A 24331-nucleotide genomic window follows, 5' to 3' on the forward strand; every position below is an offset into this window, starting at 1 on the left:
GCAACCTGAATGGTGCACAAGCCGCCTGCTATGGCCGCCTGCAAAGGAGAAGAGGCAGCCACCTGTTGTGGCGTAGCCGCAACAGGTGGGCAGAAGGAGCAGCCGCCTTTGGAGAGGAAACGCCTGGCTGCAGCCGCCTGTGAGGTGGCGTAGCTGCCTGCAGTGTAGAGGGCAGCCGTGTGTATGGGAGGAGGCACAGCCGCCTACTGGAGAACATGCGCAGCCGTCTGCTTGTGGAAGTGGAGGTAGCACAACCTGAGGAGGAGGAGGCGCACAATCGTCTGAGGGTGAGCAAAAGGGTGGTCGCCTCTTTGTAGGTGTTGGAGAGAAGGTACCCGACCACAGCTGGCCGGCTCCCCACACTTGCATGGGGGCGGCCAGCTTCAAGGTGTGGGACAAGAGCATGCCCAAATAAGAAGAACAAAGCTGGGTCTTACAAATGCCCCGGCTACATTCAATAGAATGATGGATCGCATATTCTGTGGGTACAGGAAATTTACAGGTGTCTTCTTTGATGACATCCTAGTCTTCTCGAAGACCGAAGAAGAGCATAAAGCTCATTTGACTATTGTTTTTGAAGAGCTCCATAAGCATAAACTCTTCATAAATGCAAAGAAGAGTGAGTTCTTCTTGTCAGAGATACATTATCTTGGACATATTGTGTCCAAAGATGGAGTGCGGATGGATCCTGCAAAGATTGATGCAATTCGGAATTGGCCCCCGAATTGAGTTCGGTGCATGAGATCCATAGTTTTCTTGGATTATGCTCTTACTACCGCAGGTTCATTCGGCACTTTGCATGGATTGCTTCTCCTTTGCATGATTTGACAAAGAAAAAGGCCGTGTTCAAATGGACTAATGTAGAGAGAGATGCATTCCTCAAATTGAAAGATGCAACTACTCATGGTCAAGTGTTGATCGTTCCGGATTTGCAAAAGCCTTTTTGTGTGGAATGTGATGCATCTGGAAATTGCATAGGAGCTGTCCTTAATCAAGAGGGACAGGCCGTGGCTTATGAGAGTCGTAGATTGCATGATGCAGAGCTATCTCTTGGCATTTATGAGAAAGAGCTCTTGGCTGTAATTCATGCACTTACTATATGGAAACATTACCTTCTTGGGGCTGATTTCACTGTGAAGACAGATCACCAGAGTTTGAGGTACTTTCTTACTCAAACTAAGTTGTCAGAGAAGTATATGAGGATGGCCAATTTCCTCTCTATGTTTCATTTTCAGATCTTACACACCCCGGGAAAGAAGAATGTAGTGGCCGATGCATTGTCACGAAAGCCATATGTAGCAGCTATCTCAGTTGCCTCTCATGGGGACTTGTCTACCATGCGTGATTTGTATCATACGGATGCTGATTTTGCCACTATTGGGCTGATTTGATGGCTGGTCATGCACATGCCTCATATGTGATCAAAGAGGGTTATCTCATGAAAGATAATTGCCTATGTGTGGTGTCTGACATGAGGCAAAAGGTTTTGGATGAGTGCCATGCTCCTCCATATGCTGGTCATAGAGGCATAATGCCTACTGCGCACATGATTGAGCGGTATTTCTTTTGGCCAGGTATGCGGAAGGACATAGAGGCACATGTACGTGCATGTATCACCTGTCAAAAGGTGAAATTTGATAGGCAAAAGGCACCAGGTTTGCTTCAGCCATTGCCTATTCCCACGCAGCCATGGGAAAGTATTACAATGGATTTCATTATGGACTTGCCACGTACCCAACAGGGTAATGATGCAATTTGGACAACTGTGGACAGGTTTAGCAAGCAAGCTCGTTTCTTGCCGGTCAAAAAGACCATCAAAGCTGAGCATATGGTTAAAATATATCTTGCACAAGTGTTCAAACATCATGGAATGCCGAAGTCCATTGTGGGGAATAGAGATCCCAGGACTACAAGTCTCTTTTGGCGGGCCTTATTTGATAATATGGGCACCAAATTGGACTTCTCATCAGCTTATCACCCTCAAACGGATGGGCAAAGTGAAGCTGCAAATTCAGCTGTGTTGGATCTCTTGAAATGTTATGTGGCGGATCAGAAGTCTTCTTGGGAGAAGTACTTACCGCTTGTGGAATTTGCATACAACAACACAGTACATGCATCTACGGGAAAGGCCCCGTTTGAGATTGTTTATGGTAAGGTGGTTTTGCCACCCATCCTTCGCACAAAGGATGAGATATTTGCAGCTGATGAGTATGTAAGAGACTTGGATATTGCTTTTGCCCACGTGCGGACAGCCATTGCAAGGTCACAAGACAAGCATAAAAAGGCTGCCGACAAGCATAGAAGGCAATTGGATGTTAAAGAGAATGATTGGGTATTGCTGAAATTTGAGAAAGCAAGACTTGCAAAGAGGCCTGGCAAAGAGGGTGCATATCCTAAGCTTGCAACCAGGTACTATGGGCCTTTTCGAGTGATCGAGAAGATCAATGAAGTGGCTTTCAGATTGGCATTACCTAGTCATTGGCACATACACAATGCTTTTCATGTGAGTCTCCTTCGCAAGTATGTGGGGCCGGAGCCCACTGAAATGGTCATTGAGGATCCACCAAAAGTGGATGAGCTTGAGGAGATCTTGCAGCCAGAGCAGATTGTGTATCACAAGGAACGCAAGCTTGCTATAGGCAAGGTTGTGAGGTGTTACCTTGTGAAGTTTAAGAACTATCTTCCCATTGATGCTCAATGGGTAGATGAAGAGTTCTTCAAAGATTGCCCGCATGTGCTTCAGACATATTTGGATGCATTTCAGTTGCGGCTGTTAAGAAGCGAGGGGGATGTCACCATTTGGCCACCCGAATGGTTCACTCTTGCTTTCACACTATGTACATATTGGATTGGTGTCCATGGCTTTTGGAATGTGCCTATGCATGTGATTGACACGTGTCATGCTATATAGTTGGATATGATATTCCGCTGGGACTTGACGTTATCATGCCCGGAATATCTGGAGGACTTGGCTTTCCGCTGGGACTTGTGCCTTTGTGTACATGCCCGGAAACGCCTGGAGGACTTGGCTTTCCGCTGGGACTTGTGCCTTTGTGTACATGCCCGGAAGCGCCTGGAGGATTGGCTTTCCACTGGGTCTGGTATCGCATATACTTACCTGGAAACGCCTGGTCTTATATGGTTTCATGAACAGAAATTGCTCATGCCAATGCTGCATTGCATAGCATCTTTATATGCTTGCCTGCAAATGAAATTGCATGCTGTTTTCATGCCTGCATGACCTATGTGTAGTTCCGGGCTAGGGGACGCCCGTGAACCGTGCGTGTGAAATTGTCTGCTGACATGGTTGTGTGGCATGTGAACAGGTGGTAAGTATTTCCCAATCTAGGCTCAAATAGCCCTTAGGACTTAGCCAATATTTATAAGTGAGTGCGTTCCCATTTCATTAAAGTTTGGGCGCCCAAAGGTCACTACTTATAAATTATGACCGCTTCCAAGTTCACACTCACTGAAGTCCCGAGGCGGACAAGACTCAATGTCCAGGACCTGATCCTCCCCTTTTACTCATAAATGGGCATCTCCCCATGTCCCCTCACCTGATTGGACCCCAATTCACTTACTTATTAAGAGAAATTCGTGTTTTCTCTTCATGAGGATTTTTGGAGGCTGAAAACTCTGTTTTTCCACCATTTCTCTCCATTTCCAAGCTCTCCATAGCCATACCCAACTTGCTAGGGTGTTTTCCAAGCTTCCAAGAGTGTTTCTAAGTGCTAATCACTCTCCTACTCACTCCCAATGACTGAAATTCAGCAAAACAGCTCTCATTTTTGCTGTAATTTCTGGTCTTTTTGTTGAAAACCCTAATTTCAGCCTTCCTTTCTCAAGTTGAACCATAGGGGAAGCTTTCCCAGGGTTCCCTTCATCCTCTTGAAGACTTTTGTCGCGAAGGATTGCGGCAAATCGAAGATATCAACACTTCTAAAGCTTCCAACGCGAAGGCTTCCGCTTGCAACAACTTCTATGAAGACTGGTAAGCTAATTGGACAATGTGTTGTCATTACTTATTCAGTAGAAGGGCAGGACTCCTTGTTTAGCCGCCCTGTGTAGTATTTTCTCTTGTCCTATGTGCTCTTGAAGATGTTGCTACCTTAATTGGTAGAGAATATGGGCACTGAAGTCGGGCCGGGCATCAAGGCAGCTCCTTGGTGATCTACATCGACATACCATTGTTTTCTAAATGCTGAATTTCATATGCATTGGCATGGAGGATTTGGCAATGGATGCCCGTGAAGCTATGTATTGAATTTCTCCAATAGTAATACAATTTACTCAAGGGAGGGGTCGGCCGTTCCGGCTCATTGTGTGTCTCTTGTCAATTCAGCAATTTACTTCTTGTACATGAGCAAGTGTCCTTCAAATCTTAGTGTATTTAAGTGTATTGATTAGCATTGTGTTCAACCAAGTTACACGAGGGAATACGCAATGGCTGAAGCAAACCTGGAGGTTTCTGCCTGTCAAATTTCACCTTTTGGCAAGTAATACATACACGTACATAAGCCTCAATGTCTTTACGCATGCTTGGCCAAAAGAAATATCTCTCAATCATGCGTGTAGTGGGCATGATACCTCTATGACCAGCATAAGGTGGAGCGTGACATTCCTCCATAACCTTTGGACACAAATCCTTCACCACACATAGGCAGTTATCCTTCATAAGATAACCCTCGTTGATAACATAAGAGGCATGTGAGTGACCAGCCATCAAATCAGTCCATATATGGCAAAAATCGGCATCCAAATGATACAAATCTCGCATAGCAGATAAGTCCCCATGAAAGGCCACTGAGACTGTAGCCACATAAGGCCTCCTGGATAATGCATCGGCCACCACATTTTTCTTTTCTGGAGTATGCACAATCTGAAAATGAAACATGGAAAGAAAGTTTGCCATTCTCATCTGCTTCTCCGAAAGCTTTGTTTGAGATAGAAAGTATCTCAAGCTTTGATGATCTGTCTTGACTACAAATTCAGCCCCAAAAAGATAATGTTTCCATATCTAAGGCATGAATTACAACCAAGAGCTCTTTCTCATAGATATCCATATGAAGCTCAGCATCATGCAAACGACGGCTCTCGTATGCAACTGCATGCCCTTCTTGATTTAGGACAGCCCCTATACAATCGCCACAAGCATCACATTCTACTACGAATGACCTTTGCAAGTCAGAAACAATCAATACAGGTCCACATATGATAGCATGCTTGAGTTGCAAGAAAGCATCCTGTTCTTTTGAAGTCCAACACTGTGACCAAATGAGTTCTATGTTCCTGCTCCTTCTTGGAGAAAACCAAGATATCATCAAAGAATACACCTGTGAATTTGCGATGGGGTCAGAATATTCTATCCATCATACGATTAAATGTGGCAGGAGCATTCGTGAGACCAAAAGGCATCACCAAAAATTCATATAATCCAAAGGCTGTCCTGAATGCAGTTTTATGGACATCTTGTGGCACCACTCGTATTTAGTGATAACCACTCTTCAAATCAAGACGGCTAAAACAAGCCGAACCATCAAGCTTATCCAAAATGTCATCAATACGCGGAATTGGGAATCTGTTCTTGATGGTAAGCTTATTTAAAGCTCTAGAGTCCACACACATGCGGAATGACCTGTCTTTCTTTTGGACAAGAAGCACAGGAGAGCAATAAGGTGAGGAACTAGGCTGAACCAAACCTTTCTCTTAAAGCTCATTTACCTGCTTCATGATCTCTTCTTGTTGTGCGGCACTCACACGGTATGTGGGTTTGTTAGGTGGAGAACTACCTGGCACAAGATCTATGCAATGATCCTCGGGCCTTTGGGGAGGTAATTCACCTGGCAATGCATCAGCAAAACAGTCGTTGAATGCATGAAGAAAATTCAGCCTATCGTAAGTCATAGCATCCACATTTTGATGACTTGGTACAATGCTATCACGAACACAAACCAAGTACGCAGAAAGACTCTTTTTCATTGCTTTATTAATTTGGATGTGAGATACAAGTGGGATGGAATCCCCTTCTTTGCCAGCATCAATGAAATGCATGCGGCCTCTATCCATAAAAGAAATCATGTTGGTCTTGTACTCTTTGCGATGCCATGGCTTGCCCAACAATACATCACATCCATTTAGTGGTGCAACTAAGAAATGTTCATTATCAAGGCAGCCCTGGATATGTATGCGCAACTTCCCTATCAGTGGGATAACCTGCACCTCTTTACCAACAAAGACAGCTTCGGCTTCAATCTTTGACCCCAAGCCTTGCATACCATCCGCTCTTTTGCATCATGTTTTGTGTTTCCCTGCACATTGGGTACTGCATGTACATTAGCCTTGGTCTGCTTGTCCTCGTGGATTGTCGAAACATGTGCTCTTTGCTACCACAAGAAAAGGGGCGGCCAGCTTCAAGGTGTGGTGTGGGTAGGTGGCCATGCACCCACCCCCACACACTTAAGGGGTTAAGTGTGGGGTTTCCCTCCCCACCTTGGCCCACACGTGGGTAGCCATAATGGGTGCCCACTTTTAAATGAATGTGAACTTACAACCTTATAAAATTAAAGGTTAGAAAGGAAAGTTATTAAAACAACAAATGCAATACACTTACCACTTGTTCACACACAACAAAACTCGTCAGAAGACAGAGCAAACTTCACGACTCACTGGCAAGCGTCCCCGCTCAGTAAGTGGCACGTCAAACAGGCAAACACAAGAATACAAGTCATGCGAAAACAGTTTCAAACATGCAAAACATGAATGCATGTGCAAATAGTATCATGGACATATCTTCATGGAAGAAGTACAAAACATCTATCGGGCACAAAAATGGCACGACAGAAAACATAAATCCTGGTCTTCCTATGGAGTGACAGTCCCATAGGTAAGACACAGATCCAGGCACGAGCCTCTCTATGGAGTGACAGTCCAATAGGCAAGACACAGCACAAATACTGGCTCTTCCATGGCGTGACAATCCCATGGATAGAACACAGTCCAGGTCATACACAGGTGGCACCAATCTGGCTCCCGTCCATACGACACCATCCTGCTAACACACGGGTGGCACCAGTCTGGCTCCCGTCCATGTTAAGCAAAAATACTGGCCTCTTCACATGAGACACCGGCCTGGCCTCAAGTGAACAAGACACAAATCTGGAGATGGACCAAATGGTCGGCCAATTGGTGACATATTGTTTGTGCCAAGGATTAAGAAGAACTTGCTGTTCGTCTCCTCTTTTGCTAAAAGAGGATATGTAGTGAACTTTGAGGATGACAAATGCACATTACAAGACCGTGAGGGTGGCTATGCATTGGTCACTTTTGGCACATTCAGCATGATGCTCATGTGGTTACCACTCTTACACCTGCCATGCATGAGGCAGAATTGTGGCATGCCAGGTTTGGACATGTGAATTACGGCAGTTTGATGCTACTCCAAAGGCATAAAATGGTACAGGATATGTCTCATGTAGAGTTGCCACCAAAACATGTATGTGAAGGGTGCATATTGGGTAAGATGCACAGAAATGCATTCCCAAAAGATGGATCGATAAGGGCTGTCTGGAAATTATAGCTTGTGCACAGTGATGTGTGTGGTCCTATTCGAAAAGCACTTTATGATCTTATACTACATACTTATTTGACCACGCAGGGATTTTACAATAGTCCAACGGAGAGCACCCTCTATGTGAAAGAGGATCATGGTACTCTAATTATGCTCATGATTATGTGGATGACATGTTGCTAACTAGGAATGATATGGAGAAAATTTCAGCTTTCAAAGCTGAATTGCAAACGTCATTTGAGATGACAGATTTGGGATTGTTGCATTATTATTTGGGCATACAATTTGTGCAGACAGATGTTGGGATTTATGTACACCAATCAAAGTACATTCAAAAGCTGTTGCACACATTTGGGTTTCAAAATTGTAAGCCCATCTCTACTCCAATGGAGCCAGGGCTAAAATTGAGCATGTATGATGCTAGAGAGCCTTTTGATATGAGTGTTTACAGCCAAGCAGTGGACTGCCTCATATATTTATAGCATATGTGGCTTAACTCATAGCATAAATGCCAATAGCCCTTGGAGATTGGCTTGCACACAGACAGTTACCTCGGAGGTTTAGGAGAGAGTTTTGGCAAGGATCCAGGGTAGAGACAGGCTTAGCATCGATATCTACTTTGCTATTTCTCTGGAGTGGCCGACTCCTATCCCAGACCCGAGTCCCCCATGTGGCTAGGCGTGTTTACCAGACATGATATTGTTGTGGCAATTCACGGAGCGGATGAGGGCAGTGGTTTGCTCACTTTTTCTATTGGATCCCATGGCAGATTAGAGAGATCCGAGCCCCCCTTGGAGGATTTCAATGGCTGCACCTTACAGAGAGTGAGGGTGATTGGATTTTATGCACAGGAGTGGCACATAGGCCCACCACCGGCCAAGGTGGCCATGGAGAGACTCTAGCGGCTATGGATATGGAAGTGCCGACCCCTCACGCGCCTCCACCGGAACCCGAGAGAGTGGACTTAGCATGATCCCACTGATCGAGAGGAGACTCTGGATGCCACCCTTTTTGCATATTCAGCATGGATAGGCCGCAGGATCCGGATGCTAGAGATTGATGGCACCTTGACAACGGCAGCACATTGATGGCACCTTGACAACGGCAGCACATTGGCAGTCTCACAGGGCCCCTCGCAGCGTTTTCTCTCAGATTTTTGGAAGAGGCTCTCGAACAGTTTTTGGCCTAGAAAGATCACCCTCTTTCTTTGGCTAAAGGCACACAGGAGCTTGGCAGTTGGCACTTGGCTGGCAGTTGGAGGTCAGCCAACAGCTTGCTCGAGGTGCGACCACCCTCAGGAGTCTCAGCAACATTGTCTTTGGGACTACTCAAAGGCTCAACAGGTTTGGTGGCGGATTCTCTACATATTCACGATGGACAGGGCCTCGACCCAGATCATTACATGGGGCAATGTCACTTGGGCCACAGAGGTTGAGGTGGTCAGGGCTTAAGAGGAGGATGGTGGAGGGTTAGCCCTTAGGTCTCTCACCTCCACATTTCGGCAGTACCAGTCACAGCCCCACCTATAGACCACTGGTGACCAAGCTCGTGTCAGAGATGGGAGATTTGCAGTAGCATTGCAGCCTAGCACATTTGGCGAGCTAGAAGCAGCGAAGCCATCGAGGGTACGCATACTCCGCCTGTAGAGTCTATCAAGAGCATTTGGCTCGACACCATACATACCCTCTGCGGTCAAGGGAGGAAGTGCAGAGTGGCTCTATTCGCATTTAGAATCGGCAGGAAGCTTTTTTGAGGCTCTGATGGCCTGGCTCTTTTCTCATTGATAGAGGTGGTGACCCCACTTGACATTACAGACCACCTGTGTGGTTGTCCCCCTCCCCCCCTCCCCCTGTATGAGATAGCCTTCTCCTCATAGAGCGACCAGTCAGAGAAGTGTCTCTTCCCCTCTTTAAATTACACCATCCCCACCCTGTACATGTGGCAAGTTTGTATCTAGTCCTTCGTGGTTGTATTTAGCCCTTTGTGGCTGTTTTTCATTAACTAATAGAAGGATCTTTTTCCCAGGAAAAAAAAATATTAGTGAAAGGGTGTCTTGAAAGGACACAACTTTTTACAAGAGTTACTATGAAAGGACATGTCTCATCCAAGAGGTAAAACTATTCATTTAAAAGACACAACAATTCATCTAAGAGTCACAACCCTACATTGGAGAAGTGCCTCTTCACTTGTACTGCCCTTCACACAGATGCGTGGCCAACACTGCCTGGGTTCCCTAGAAAGCTGCCGACTGCTGGCTGGGTGCCTGAGAAGGTTGCCAACAGGGTCCCAACCCTCCTTAATAATGATGCTGCTGCTGAAGTTGATGGTGTTGATGCTACTGATGCTGATGATGCTGATGATGTGCTGATGATGCTTATGCTACTACTGATGACTTAAATGCTGACTTTAATTGATGATTAATCAGGGATTAATGATGTTCATGGAAAGGATTAGCCATGGCACAGGTGTGCACGTGACAGAAAGGGAATCTTGTGATCAAGATTTGGTGTTTTTACACGCATTAGGAGTTACCAGCAACTTAGTAACACGCGATCAACTAGTGACAGCTAGCAAACACTAACACAAAAAGTTTGGCATGAGGGCTAAACTGTATAGTGACTCGGTGCTAGGGTTGTCTTGGAAAGACTCGTTACATTTCAGTTTGCACTTGTAAGCAAGTGTTCCTTACAAAATTCTTTGATTCCAATAGCAAAGGTCTATTAAAGGAGTCCAGGCAAGGACAAGTAAACTTGTGTAGATGCTCCAGTAGAATACGAGAATTCAAGGATAGGCTTACTCTTGTTTGTCTCCTACATGATTCACCCCGAACTAGGCTCATGCCAGTGTTAACCAAGGGTTGCACCTACAGTCACATGCATCACTCATGTGAATGCCACATGGACATACTTGCAACCACTTTCTAGGCAAAGTACGTGGTAGAGTGTGACCTGTTTGGGTTCACACACACTGTGCTCCTCGATATTGAGACCGGTGCTTGCCCGTACACACGGCTCCAAGCCTAATAAGTGCGTGGAACACCTCTACATCATTCCAGAGGGTTACAAAGACGTGTGGGACATGCATTGAAATCATGTGCACGACATGCACACTTGACTGTTGTCATGTGCACAGTGTGTATCTACCGTGTGCTACACGCACACAAGACTAGTTTCGAGGTTTGGGGAAGCTTGGAGCTAGGCAAGCTGATTGGAGAGCTGAGTTAGGGATAGACTAACAGGCGGGCATCCAAGTATGTGTCAGAATGCGCAGCGGGAAGACTAACGCACATAGGAGATGCATCACTATTGAGCTCTACGAACACCCCCAACGGGCACTGCAACATCCCTCCACCGGGCTCCCATCTCCTGGTGAGCTGCCTCCCAAAACACCGGCCGGAGGAGATGATTATGACAAGGTGCCACTCTAGCCTATATATGGCTCTTCAACTTCCCATGCTTCCACTTATGGGATAATCCAAGGCACCTTCTAGCCATAGATCACACGCTCGAAATCGCCAACCTTCCAACACTATGAATGGGCGGGCGCCCAAGTGTGGACGCCCGATGACCGGCCAAGAGCCTATAAAAGGATGGCCAAGGTTAGTCATTAGTTCATAGAGTCTTGCGTGTCTTTGTGAGAGCTCTATGGTTAGGAGCCTAGATCTAGTGCAGACATGCACCTTCTTTATACAGCCGAGGCCGGCAGCAGTCTCGAGGCCCGCGAGGGTAGCTTCGTGGCGGTATGGGACGTCAGGAGGTAGAGACTGGTCGGTACGTCCATCTAGTTAGCTCAGCTCGTGGCTCGGTGGGGACAGCCAAGACTTGTGGACTTGCCCACGGCTGTCAAGGTTGGGAGGTGAGTCAGGCCTGCACCCCCTTCACGTTTATTTGGTTTGTTTGCAGGTTTCGAGTCTTGTATCAGGAGCGTTCTACGGGGTGATCCTATGGGGATTTAACAGTGGTATCAGAGCAGTTAGTTACTCCTCAAGAAATCATAGATGTCGAGGACATGACATTTGTTCCACATGAACCGGAAAAGATTCTTGGATTTCGTGAAAGACGATTGTGTAATACTCTTATCACGGAATACAAGATCAAGTGGAAGAATCGTGTTGAGGACACTACATGGGAGACATTGACTACCCTTAAGAGGAACTACCCTGGCTTTTTAGTGAGCTCTTAGAGGAAGGGGTGTGCACAGTGTGTATCTACCGTGTGCTACACGCACACAAGACTAGCTTCGAGGTTTGGGGAAGCTTGGAGCTAGGCAGGCTGATTGGCAAGCTGAGTTAGGGATAGACTAACAGGCGGGCACCCAAGTATGGACAGGTGGGCGCCCAAGTGTGGACGCCTGATGACCGGCCAAGAGCCTATAAAAGGGTGGCCAAGGTTAGTCATTAGTTCAGAGAGTTACACGTGTCTTTGTGAGAGCTCTATGGTCAGGAGCCTGGATCTAGTGCAGACGTGCACCTGCTTTAGGCAGTCGAGGCCGGCAACAGTCTCGAGGCCCGCGAGGGTAGCTTCGTGGCGGTATGGAACGTCACGAGGTAGAGATTGGTCGGTACGTCCATCTAGTTAGCTCAGCTCATGGCTCGGTGGGGACAGCCAAGACTTGTGGGCTTGCCCACGGCTGTCAAGGTTGGGAGGTGAGTCAGGCTTGCACCCCCTTCACGTTTGTTTGGCTTGTTTGCACGTTTCAAGTCTTGTATCAGGAGTGTTCTACGGGATGATCCTATGGGGATTTGACAACCGTGACCTTGTACGGAACTTGTTCAGTTGACCATGGGGACAAGGGTTCACAAGAGACCAAGTAACCACCATAGGCCTTGCACATGTCCTATACAAATATGTCCATGTTGCATCCGAATGCGAGTTGCACATGTATCCCCTTCTTCTAACTTGACGGAAGCTGCATAGCCTCCAAATAGTCTGTCAATAAAGATAGATAGTCTTCAAAGAAACTTGTGTCAAGCCATACCGCTTTGTGCGTCCCTCGATTCTGAAACTTCATAAGCAACTGACACTCTTGACGGCCAAAGCCATACTTGAAACGGTGCAAAAGAATCGGTTCTGGAACCATCACTTCAGCTTCGTCGATGATAACGGGTTCAGATTTATCTTGTACATCTCAAGGAAGAGGTCCCACATAGTGCTGTAGCCAATTGATATGAAACACATCATGCATAATCCAACTGGAAGGTAACTTCAGCTTCATGGACACCTCATTGATCTTCTTGATGATGGGAAAAGGTGCAAAGCTCCAAACGATAACTTTGGACATCGCTTACCCACCTGTTTCAACATGTGCTTCATAATCTTAGATATACCCATTCCCCGTCCGAGAATTTGGTTTGCTTCGCGTATCCTCGTCAATCATGACTGGAACGGTCTTCCAAAAGCTCCCAATGCAATGACTTGTGAACTTGGCACGGTCTGATACTATGGTCCTTAAGTATGCCACCGATTGGGTACCCACCGATCGGGTACCCACCGATCGGGTACCAATGCTGAATAAAAAGTTTGGTAACATCCTCGGCACCCTGCAAGGAATCAACATAACAAATTTGCTAAAACAATCAACTATCATGAGAGACTGCGTGTTACACTTACCTTGACTAGGAGGCAAATTTGTCATGAAATCCATACATGTCCAGGCCCATCGAGAATTAAAGATGGTTTGTAACAACCATGCTTTCTTCCCATGAGATTTTGACAAATTGGACAAAGTTACACATACGTGAACACGTCCCGCCTCATCCTAGGCCAGTAAAACTGCCGCTCTAACTTCTCCAACGTGGAGTGCATGTCCCTACGAACGCTTGTGATGGCATCATGGGCGTCATGGAGAAGAGCTACTCGAAACTTCTTCAAGACACAACGCCAACTTTTGTAAAAAAGCGAACCATCACGTATCAAGAAATGGCGGAGTCCTGTGGCGTCCAATGCTTGTTATTGCTGTGTTCCAAATTCCTCGGAATCCACGTATGGTTGCTTCATCATCTCTCTCACTGTACCAACAAGTTCCATGTGTGTGTGTGTGCTAGTCAAGGAGCTAAGTTTATCCGCCATTGGGTTGGCCTATGAACTGGATGCCACCATATTGCTCGAAGATCTACTCCAGCGATGTTATCCATCACTCCACTACGCACTTCGAATCCTCTGAAGCTAGCACAAAGCCTAATAATTAGTGCGAATCTCAAATTCGTGCCCATAAGAAAATGTTTAGAGTGGGCCAAGGAGTTCCCGATCATAGACCGAGTAATTCTGCTCTATAGAATTCAGCTTACGAGACATGTAAGCAACTAGATGACCATTCTGTTGTAAAGGAGCTCCTATGGCGATGTTACTTGCATCCTTGATAACCTGAATTGGATCATCCCACGAGGCAAGCAGTAAACAAGGAGCCTTGGATAAAGCAATCTTGAGGTCCTTGAAAGCTTGCAGTCCACCCTGAGTCATCTGGATGCATTGCCTACGGGTCTTGACATACTCGAGAAAATATGTGAGAGCTACAGAGAGGTCAAAGAACCTGTCAATGTGAGTGGAATATGCTTGGAAAATTTCCACAGACAACTACACGTCATGTGCTGAGCCGCGATCTCCCAATTGAGTATTTCGGACTACTACGATGGGATCTAATCAGATGCCCTCTGAGCTAATGATGTAGCCAAACCAAAGTAGTGAACCTCCACCAAATAGAACTCCAATTTCTTTTCATTGATAAAAAGCTCATTACTTTCAAGCAACTTCGTCATTTTTTCGACATCAATGTTGTGCTACTCTACCATAGGCGTGAATACAAGTATATCATCCAAAAAGATGAAGACACACTTGCATATCAAGTCTCTATAGACATGCATCATCACGTGGTTAAATGTTGCCAGAGCATTTGCAAACCCGAAGGGCATGACCACAAACTCATAATGGGCCCGTTCAGTACGGAATGTTGTTTTAGGAATGTCCCCCACTACCTATCTGTACTTGATGGTAACCACTCTTTAGGTCAAGTTTCAAGAAAATCTTTGCTCTGTTCAGCCTCTCTAAGATATAATCAATCCGAGGCATTGAAAACTTAAACTGTATTGTAGCTTATTGAGAGAGCAGTAATCCACACAAAAACATCAACCTTAGCATGTCTTCTACATCTTCATGTGGTGGTGGAATATAAGGGAATGGTTGCGCGCAAACATCCTACAGCCGCCGCTCTCAAACAAGACAACGACCCGTTGGCCACCTACATAGCCAAAAGTGTTGAGAAACTTCTTGTGCTAATACTCTAGTCATGAGCACCCTTCTTTTATCTTCAAGCTCCCAACTAACAATGGTGCCAACCATGGAACTGGCAGTTGAAGAACGCCAGGGGGGGGGGGGGGGTAGAGGCGGGTGTTGTGGTCTAGGCAGGGGGTTTTTTTTGGACAAGCCTTTGAAGTATGCCCTATTGTGTGACAATAGAAGCATCACTCTTTGAGCCTGGTTGAACTTACCACCGGTCTTGCCTGCCTTGGCTTACTGGATTGGATTGAGTCTCGGCACAACGTCCGAGTTCTTGGAGCCAGAGACCACAACACTATGTCTTGGGGATGATCCCCATTGGTTCTCACCCTTGTCGCCCGCATTAGATGCCTTGCGCTGCTAGAGTTGTGTAGTCTTGGGCTTTTCACCATTGTGCTTCATTTCAGCACTTTGCACAAGCGCTAGTGCCCATTCGAAGGTAGTTGGCTCAAACATATGCACATCCCTTTGGATTTGTGTGTCCAAGCCAAATAGGAACTGCTCTTTCTTGTCCTCCTTAGATTTGCACAGCTGCAAAGCCAGGTGAGTGACATTGTCAGCACTTTGCGCAAGCGCTAGTGCCATTCGAAGGTCATCGGCTCAAACATATGCACATCCCTTTGGATTCGTGTGTCCAAGCCAAATAGGAACTACCCTTTCGGCTGCCCAAAGTACCACCAGTTGTCCTCATGCCAAAACTAGTCTAAATCCACTAGTTGGTGTTGCTGGTTACCATGCATACACAGGTCCACACTCACCGTGCTCCCCTGGACATTGCCTCCGATGCCCATACACCTAGTTGCAACCCTAATAAGCGCCGGGAACACCTCTATATCATTCGGAGGGCTACAACGACGTGCAGGACATGCACACCTAACCATGACCATGTACGGAACTTGTACACCTGACCATAATGCTTTATAGTGGATCCTTGGCTGTCATGACTCGTCCCCGGACAAGGACTCACAAGAGACCAAGTAACCACAACAGGCCTTGCACCTATACTATAGAGATATGTCCATGGGGCATCCAAGTGCGAGCGCCGGGATGCATGTGACAAGTAGCTGCAAGCACACAGGCTATCTGGTGGTAGTAGGTACATGACGCCAAGACGTGCCATCATGACTTGGTTGACTTACAACAATTTGGACCTCAAGCTCAAGGGTGGTTCCGAAACAGGATCTATGGCTTAGAGTGTCAACAGCCCGAACGTGAAAGAGGTCTAGTGCTATTGTTTGGTTGACACAGTCAAGCCCGTAAATCAGGTTTGAAGGGAACGAAAGAGATATGATCATGCGCATTACCCATGAAGTGGGTCAGCGGTGTCTTCTTCAGGACATGTGGAAGGCTAGATGCACTGAGGCCATGAAGGACACTTTGGTTTATGATACCCAGTGCATTTGCAAGATCAAGTGTGATATTTTCATACTTCATATAAGTCTCTTTTCCGGGGGAAAAAAAGGGGGGGTTTGGTGGACACTAGAAAGTCTAAAATTTAAATTTTTGGAAAGTACAAGCTTTGGGAATGGGGAATTATCCAATACAAAAGATATAGTGCCTGAAGCTTGGTCTATGGTTCTTGGACACAAAAATGGGCATTGGAGCTCAAGTGTCTAAGTGGAAAGCATTTATGGCGAGCTCCCAAGGATTTGGGAGAGATCTAGTATTAAAACATGGTTCTAAATGGTGCTCATATAAGGTGGAATACAAGGAACACACTTCTAAAATCTAGGAGGGTTACTATTTTTGGACAATCCCCAATGGAAATTATGTTCGTGTCATTACATCCATAAGCTAAGGAAATGGGGAGATTTGCTAGAGCACCTTCGACAGAACGCCTACAAGTTGAGATATTTTTTTAGAGAGTTTACGGGAGAGACCATCTCTTGAATTGGAACATGTGGCACAATAGTGGATCAAAGTGAGACAATTGGCCTCACACTTGTCACCTCAGCTCTCCATCCACTTGTCATTATAGCTTTTACTTGCCAGTCTAGCTCATGAGAGCCCCAAATCTATAAATTGGAGCCCTCTCTCTTCATTTGAGCACGCTCTACTGCTGCAAACTAGCCTCTACCATGTTGGCAACTCTTCTCTATTCTTGGTGGTTCTCTACTCTAAGGTTATGGCTCTCTACCACCGCTTTGGTTATATATGGACAGCCATTGGGCACTTGCTACAGCAACTCGGCATATATTTGAGCCATTGGGCACTTGTTATTGCCATGGGGTATTGCATCTCAGCCATATGGTTTCATGGACAACTTTATGGGCCTATGATTCAGCCATATGGGCTTATGGACAGTCTTATGGACTTATGATTCAGTATGGACAGTTATGTGGACTATTGGATAAGCTATGTTTGGTCTGCATGCACAGGGAATATGCATATTCTTGGCATTTTCATGGGGCTTTTTGATGACAGCCCGTGTATGAATCATTCATGGTTGCATGTGGATAAACCTGGAGCATGTGCTCCCCCAAAGCTTGTACATGATATTTTTCTCCTTGGGTAACAAAATACTCCAAGGAGGGGACAGCCTCTATGTGGTGTTAGATATGCACATCTCTCTTTTACAATTTTGTGAAATTAAGTGACATATGTTTAAGGCTATGGCCAATTTAAGTGTTTAATTGCATTAATGGTCCAATGTTTTGGAGAAACCTGTGCCAGCCCATTCAAGTTACAAAGAGGAGAGTCGCCAGCCCAATTCCATCATGATCGTCATCAACAGGACTTGATGCAAGTAACTCCAACCCTGATAGGGTTTCTAGGTATGTGGACCTTACAAAGCCTTGACCACAACGGTATAGATTGACTTTATACAATTAAGTCAATCAAGTACATAGTTCACAGTGAGGAACCTATATCACACTACTTCAGAGAGACAAAGCGAGCTTGAGCCCAAGGGGAATCGAACCCCTAAGTAACAATGTATGGCTAGTCATTAAGGAAAATTCAAACTCAAATTGGTCCCTTTAAGGATTGCTACACCTTCTCTCTCTCTCTAAAAATGGGCGCATGGTGAAATTTTTATAAATCAACTTAGAAGTGAGAAGAGTTTGGACATTTTGAATCTACTCTTCAAGACCTTTCCAATGATATGCAGCATGATGGGCAATTTTGCGTATTCAAGAAGTCCCAAAATTTGGTGATGATGATAGCCTTTGCCTTACAACCTTTTCCCACGGTTAATAGTGCCAAAAATGTGTCAATTAGTTGTGCCATGGTATTTTCCAACTGTGCCAAAAATGGGCACAATTGAGAATTTGTGCCCTCAAAAAGCCTCTAAATTTGTGCCATGGTGTTTCCCAAAAATGGGCACAGTTGAGAACTACTCACAAACTATGCCCTCAGCTAGTCTCTAAATTTGTGGGGAATATGCCAATTTTTGCTGCATTTAATGCAAAAAAGGCCATGCAGTCCATACACAGCTGGTGCCTGCCTAAAACTGCCGTACAGCTCTGTGGCTGTCTACTGTATCTGTTGTCCACTCTATTATACCAGTTGTACCGCCATTCATACTTGGACCACCCTGAATCTGCTGATTAATTGCCTATTGTACCTGCTTAAAGGTTTGTGCCATTGGATACTGAAGCATTCTTATTGGCTATTGAGCACCCGTACTGGCTGTTGGGCACCCTCTTTTTTGCTGTTGGCTGCATGAGAGTCTGAGGTACATGTGTACTTGCAATTGTTTATTCAAAGATCTGTGATGAGTGGGAAAGATTAGTACCCACAGCAGGTGGAAGTTATTTTTTATATATTATTATATTTTTCGTATCATTACTATTCATGAGTTTCGGCATGTGTTAAAACCCCGTTGTATATATATCTTCGAGCCCTGGTAGTTGAAATACTCCTTGATAATGTACAATTCCAAGGGGGGGTCAGCCCATTCCGCCCCAGTGTGGTGTCCATGTGCACTCTTTTCAAGTTTTTGGTGGAACGTGGCTGTGACCATCAAAAAGTGTTTAATCGCATTAATAGTCTGGTGTGCAAGCCCCTTGCTTCAGTTACATTCATCCAGAGCTCGTGTGACCTCATACGCAACTCTTTGTTCATGCTTCTTTATCATTGTTTCCCAAAAATGTACCCCACAAGCACTTTCTTTGACACACTCAAAAGAACAAAAGTACTTTAGCAACATAGCATTACTTACTAGGCTATAAACAATTTGCAAGACCATGATTGCTTTTGAAAATATACCATTTAGACAAGTTGAAAGATCTACATTAGCGGCCAGCTTCTGAGCATGGTGGGGACCATTAGTTTCTACCACATTTAGCTTGAATCCTGCCAGCTGTACAAAAAAAAGGATGATTTCCAAATCAAAACATTAAACTTGGACTGTTCAGGGGCGTATGGTGTCAGCAAAACAACCAACCCCAACCGAACATCACAGTCAGTCTCTGAGAGCAAGCTATGGGTGTGAGAAGTATGATGGGTTCCATACTGTGACTTGGACACAGGCAGTGGGCACCTCATAATCCCTTTAAACCTTGTCATTTAGCATTGACAGCATGAAAGATTGATGCAGCCAAAAGGTGCATAAAGACAACATACCTTCAATATCGGTTCCACTTTTGAGTCATAAATTTTGCGGGCACGGCCACGTCCAGACCGAGGATTGAGGATGACAAGCATGACGCGTCCAGTCTGACAGCACGGCACAACATCTGGTGGTGAATCCCGTGCATCAATTCTCGAACATTGCCGTTTCACCAGTGGTAGAGGGTGTGGTGAATGGTTGACAAAACATCTTTGAGATTCAAAAGCACAAATCCACTTTAAAGCCTCCTCTGGATTCGGGGCCAAAAAATGGACATCCTTCCGTTTGCGGCATCTTGTTGTGCACGGCCACCTTGACTTCAAGAAGGGAAAGGAATGCACGGTAAATCGACGAGTACCATCACTGTATGAAACCTGCAAAACAGTCTATGCATCTCTCTCTCTCTCTCTCTCTCTCTCTCTCTCTCTCTCTCTCTCACGGGGCCTCCAACCATCAGCTCCAGATTCGAGATATTCTTCTTCCACAAGGAGGCACCACCACAGATTGTGGATATCATGGCCCTATGCTCCATCCAAGACACATGAGTTTTTTGTTCCTACTTCCTACATTGTATGCACAGGGACCTACATGAAGTTTTAACATCCAGTTTACACATGGATTACATGTAACATCTTTTTGGTCTCATAGACCCTTTGGGTCTCTAGTAGACGTTAATATAATCTCTCTCTCTCTCTCTCTCTCTCTCTCTCTCTCTCTCTCTCTCGTGAGATAGCTATGTTTTGTATGATGAGATATGCCATGGACATTATTGTATCACTTTGGTCTCACTGGCCCATTGGGTCTTCTCTCCCTAGTTGCTGCTTCCGGATGCTCCCTATTGATGTATTGTAGGGCTAGATACTTACCTTCAGTCCTTTCTTTTCTTTTCCAGATAGTGTATCAAATGTCATATGGTTGTAACTTTGGTCTCATAGGTCACTTTGGCCTTTTGAAGACGTTAATATAACATTTCATTTCTCTCTCTCTCTCTCTCTCTCTCTCTCTCTCTCACACAGTTTCTTCCGGACCCAGGAGGTGGACACTGATATACCTGATCTTGTGGACCCTCCACGAGTTGCTCCGGACCTACCTCGCCCGAGAGGAGTTACCTCAGAACAAGCCTCTGCCCCTCTCAGCCATACTCATTAGCCCCATGCTTGATATTTTGGAGAGTAGTATACCATCTACTCGGAGCTGATGCTGCTCTCATGTTTCTATGTTCTTAGTATTTCCATGATGAGTTTCCATGGACAGTTTTGTATCACCCAAGTGAGATAGCTATGTTTATGTTTTCTTTCTGTTTTATTTTCCATTCCATGATGAGATATGCCATGGACATTATTGTATCACTTTGGTCTCATAGGCCCATTGGGTCTTTAGTAGACGCTTAACCTCTCTCTCTCTCTCTCTCACACACACACACGCGCACGCACGCACGCACGCACGCACGCAACCTTCTACAAGAAAACACAATTATATAACTCACCGCCACAACATCTTCCAATTTCAAAGACGTGGCCGCACAGGCAAACTCTTGTGTCGTGAGCTTGGCTGCAACATCAACCCTTTCCACATTTTCCTTGGGCGTCTTCTTGTCCGGAGCAAGCCGGCCACTGATGATAACTTTTCCTAGCAAATCTAAGTTCTCATTATTGACTTCGATCTTATGATGATCATGACCATTTTGTGACTCGGAAAATCCATTCACCCCACTCGGGTCAGCTCCTTTTGAGCGCCTCAATCTCCATGGGCATTTGGATTTTTTGAGTGCAGGAGACGCATTCTTATTGGCAATCCCACAGCATAGAGTAGTTTTTCTGATGGTTTCCTTTTGTACTTCGTGAAGGTTGTTTGACATTGCAAGAACTATGTGAAACAGCCCCGAGTACACCAAACAGCCCAACCTATTAATCTTCTTTGGGCTTCACTCCACTGACTTCTGCACAAGCATCTGCCAGAAACATGAGTTAGCAGAAATCTATGTCAAGGAATCAAGGTCCATGTGTTATGATTTGCATTTGCAGAACTAGCAAGGCCACTCTCTCTCTCTCTCTCTCTCTCTCTCTCTCTCTCTCTCTCTCTCTCACACACACACACAAATCGCAGGTAGGAATCTCTCTTGAACCGAAAGTATGTTTTTGCTAGTACGAGACTAGATCTCAGCTTTGACAGCAAGAACCCAACAGCACAAAAACTGAACCTCACCAAACCTAAGCTGTGATACCAACTGTAGGACATCTTGCACTCAAATATACAAGAGAATTGCGAGAAATAGCAAAGGAGGCCATTTGTACTCAAACATTCAAGAGAATTGCGAGAAATAGCATAGGAGGCCATTTGCAGTTGCAACTTGCAGAAGACCTGTCGTACTGTCTACTGCTGGAATACAAGCACTGTCTGCTCTATCTAAAACAGAAACCAACTTAGGGGAAGGGACAGAACATGAGCAGGAGAGATTATTATATAACTGCCCAAGATGCCCTACTGAGAGAGGATAGCTGCAGGGGGTAATTTACTGGTCATCACTGGTTGGCTGCAGCCTGCTGCTCATTGGGACCAGCCCAATTGCACCGCTGTCAGGTGCCCGTGCAAATATCTAGCGACCATCCTGCCAGATTCTGTCCCACCACCATCTGCCCTGCCATCCTGTAGTGGGGTAAAAGACAAATGCAGGATGAACAACAAGCACTGCTGAAAGAAAATTTTAGCAAGAAATGGATAAGTATAAAGCTCATGCAGCAGTTTGCACCAAGAAATCCATCAAAACTTAGGACAGGTTTGAGCTCAACTCTTTTTGTTAAGAGGGAGTTACATGGTTTGAAGCGTGTTGCAGGCAGATGGCACATTTGGTTGCCAACCAGATGCTTTGAATGCCATCAAACATGACAAATGCACCTCTCCAACCTTCATGCTGTATGTGGATGGCACATTGAATTGGCTCCATCAGCACTCTGTTGCAATTTTGTCTGGTTGGCATAAACTCTATGTCCTCTTGCAAGAGACGCACCCTTTTGTGAAATTGAGGCCTAGGGTTTAAATATCCATTGGGGAAAAAAAGAGCATGGAGCATGTGATTAGGTAGCTTTTACAGGCAGTCTGACACTGTCTGCAATTTAGGCAGCTGTGACATTGTGTATGTTGGACTTTTAGTTGTTTTCAGTTACTAAAAAATTTGGCTTGTGACCCATGTTTTTAATGTGGGAGAAAGCTTCCATCAAATTCTTGACTCCAAATTGGGCGTAGACATGTCGCCAGACCTATAATCTACTCTAGATTGATCACATCAAAGCCCGTGACATGCCTGGCTTGTTGATTTGAAGGCAGGCACTTAGATGGGGCCCAAAATATGAGCAAAAATGTAGCCAATGGGGTATGCTTTGACAGTAAGGTGATCCTTGCCATTATGGGTTTTAAGGCTTCAATTGCAATACATGTGTGTGAGTAGAGTTCTTTATACACAATAGAGTGCAAAGATAAAGAAAGAATTCAACAGACTCGACTGATGGGTCATCAAATCTCAACATATATAGTCAAAGCCCATAAATTCAACCATTTTCAACTAATGGGTTATCAAAGCCTGTGCGTTTGCTGTTTTTCAGCATTGTGGCATGTGTGTTTTGATGCACTTGGGCAAGTGTGTTTTGATGTGTTTCGGGATCGGACTGACACATGCATTAAAGTGGCATGTTAATGAACAAATTAGCCAACGCAATTAGCATAGGGTTAATATGAAGGCTGAGATCATGATAAATGTTAATGAGCTAATTAATCAGTGCAATTGGCATACATTAACATAGGTTTAAAATTTGATGAACTTCAAGAAGGCATGTGTAAACGCAGCACTTGCAACAGCTTATTTCTAAGCAAACCCTAAAGACCGGCAAGGTCTTAAACGCGAACTAGCCCTTCTGTTGCGTTACGGTTCCACTGTACATTGATCATCTGTGCATAATTATGAGCAAAACTGATAAACTTACTTGATGGGATCCTAGGTCTGTTGCAGCTGTTTCTGCATTCATCTTCTTCGCCTGGAGCAGAGAGTGAACTCTCGACGGGTCATGGCAGAATCCATGAAAGCTCTGCAACAAATCATCAACCGGAAGTGCCCAAATTGAGAAATAGAGAGAAAAGTTTGATCTGCGAATCGGGTGGGGCTTGATGTAATGATTGAAGGGGGTATTTTAGAGCTATGCAGAGAAAGCTGGCTGTGGTGATGAAGAAGGTATTAGGTAGATCCAGCTAATGATGATGGTGGTGGTGATGATGATGATGATGATGATGAAAATGAAAAGTGGGGAAAAAATGAAAAAGGGGGATGAAAAAGCACCAAGAAATCAAACCCACCCAACAGTGGGAAAAAAGCATCTGTGAAGAGTCTTGCAAATGAAGACAATGACCTTACACCAATTCTAGTATTTATTATTTATTCTCTTTTTGGCCTGCCTTCTAAATAATTATATATAATTACATAGTCACACACACACACACACACACACACACACACACACACTAGTTTCAACTTTTCTAGATACTTGCAGCTTTTTTGGGCCTAAAATACCTTGAATTTTGAAGCTTTTTAAATTGTGTAAATTGTTAATATTTGCAAGATGTTGAGGGTATAGTGTGTGGGCCCACTTGGCACATGTTGAGCTTGTTTTACCATTTAAATGTCTTCATTTTTTGCATATTGTTTCCTTGCCTCCCAATTTACCTCTTTCTATTCTACCCCAAATTAAAAAAATCCATGCACACCCCACCTAGCAATTTGGATTTTCAATTACACTCTTCTATTCTACTTCATTGATATTAGTGGACATCCGTTTCTTTATTTAACAACATCTTTCATCTTACACTCTTCCATTCTCCTTTCTAAAATTTGCATAGTTTGAGGGGTTTTATTTACCCAAGAAGGGAAGAGCTTCTTGCATGGCATATGGCCAA

General features: G+C 45.0%; 1 protein-coding gene across 2 annotated transcripts in view; it reads right to left on the minus strand.

Moving 5' to 3' along the window:
• LOC147623647 (sphingoid long-chain bases kinase 1-like) overlaps positions 1–23742 on the minus strand; it is a 61269-nt gene extending 37527 nt beyond the window's left edge. Inside the window, exons 1-4 of one of the 2 annotated variants that reach the window (XM_086820234.1) lie at positions 23368–23742; positions 20877–21341; positions 19405–19764; positions 19048–19141 (exon numbers count right to left, since the gene is read on the minus strand). In XM_086820234.1, coding sequence (XP_086676360.1) covers positions 19048–19141; positions 19405–19764; positions 20877–21248 — 826 coding nt within the window. In that variant the 5' untranslated portion in view covers positions 21249–21341; positions 23368–23742. The remainder of the gene's footprint in view (positions 1–19047; positions 19142–19404; positions 19765–20876; positions 21342–23367) is intronic. The other variant, XM_086820235.1, reaches the window with a different exon arrangement.
• Positions 23743–24331: the final 589 nt, after the last annotated feature.

This window comes from Cibotium barometz, chromosome 26, assembly GCF_041138505.1.
Source record: "Cibotium barometz isolate CiBa-2024 chromosome 26, ASM4113850v1, whole genome shotgun sequence".
Classification (NCBI taxonomy): Eukaryota; Viridiplantae; Streptophyta; class Polypodiopsida; order Cyatheales; family Cibotiaceae; genus Cibotium; species Cibotium barometz.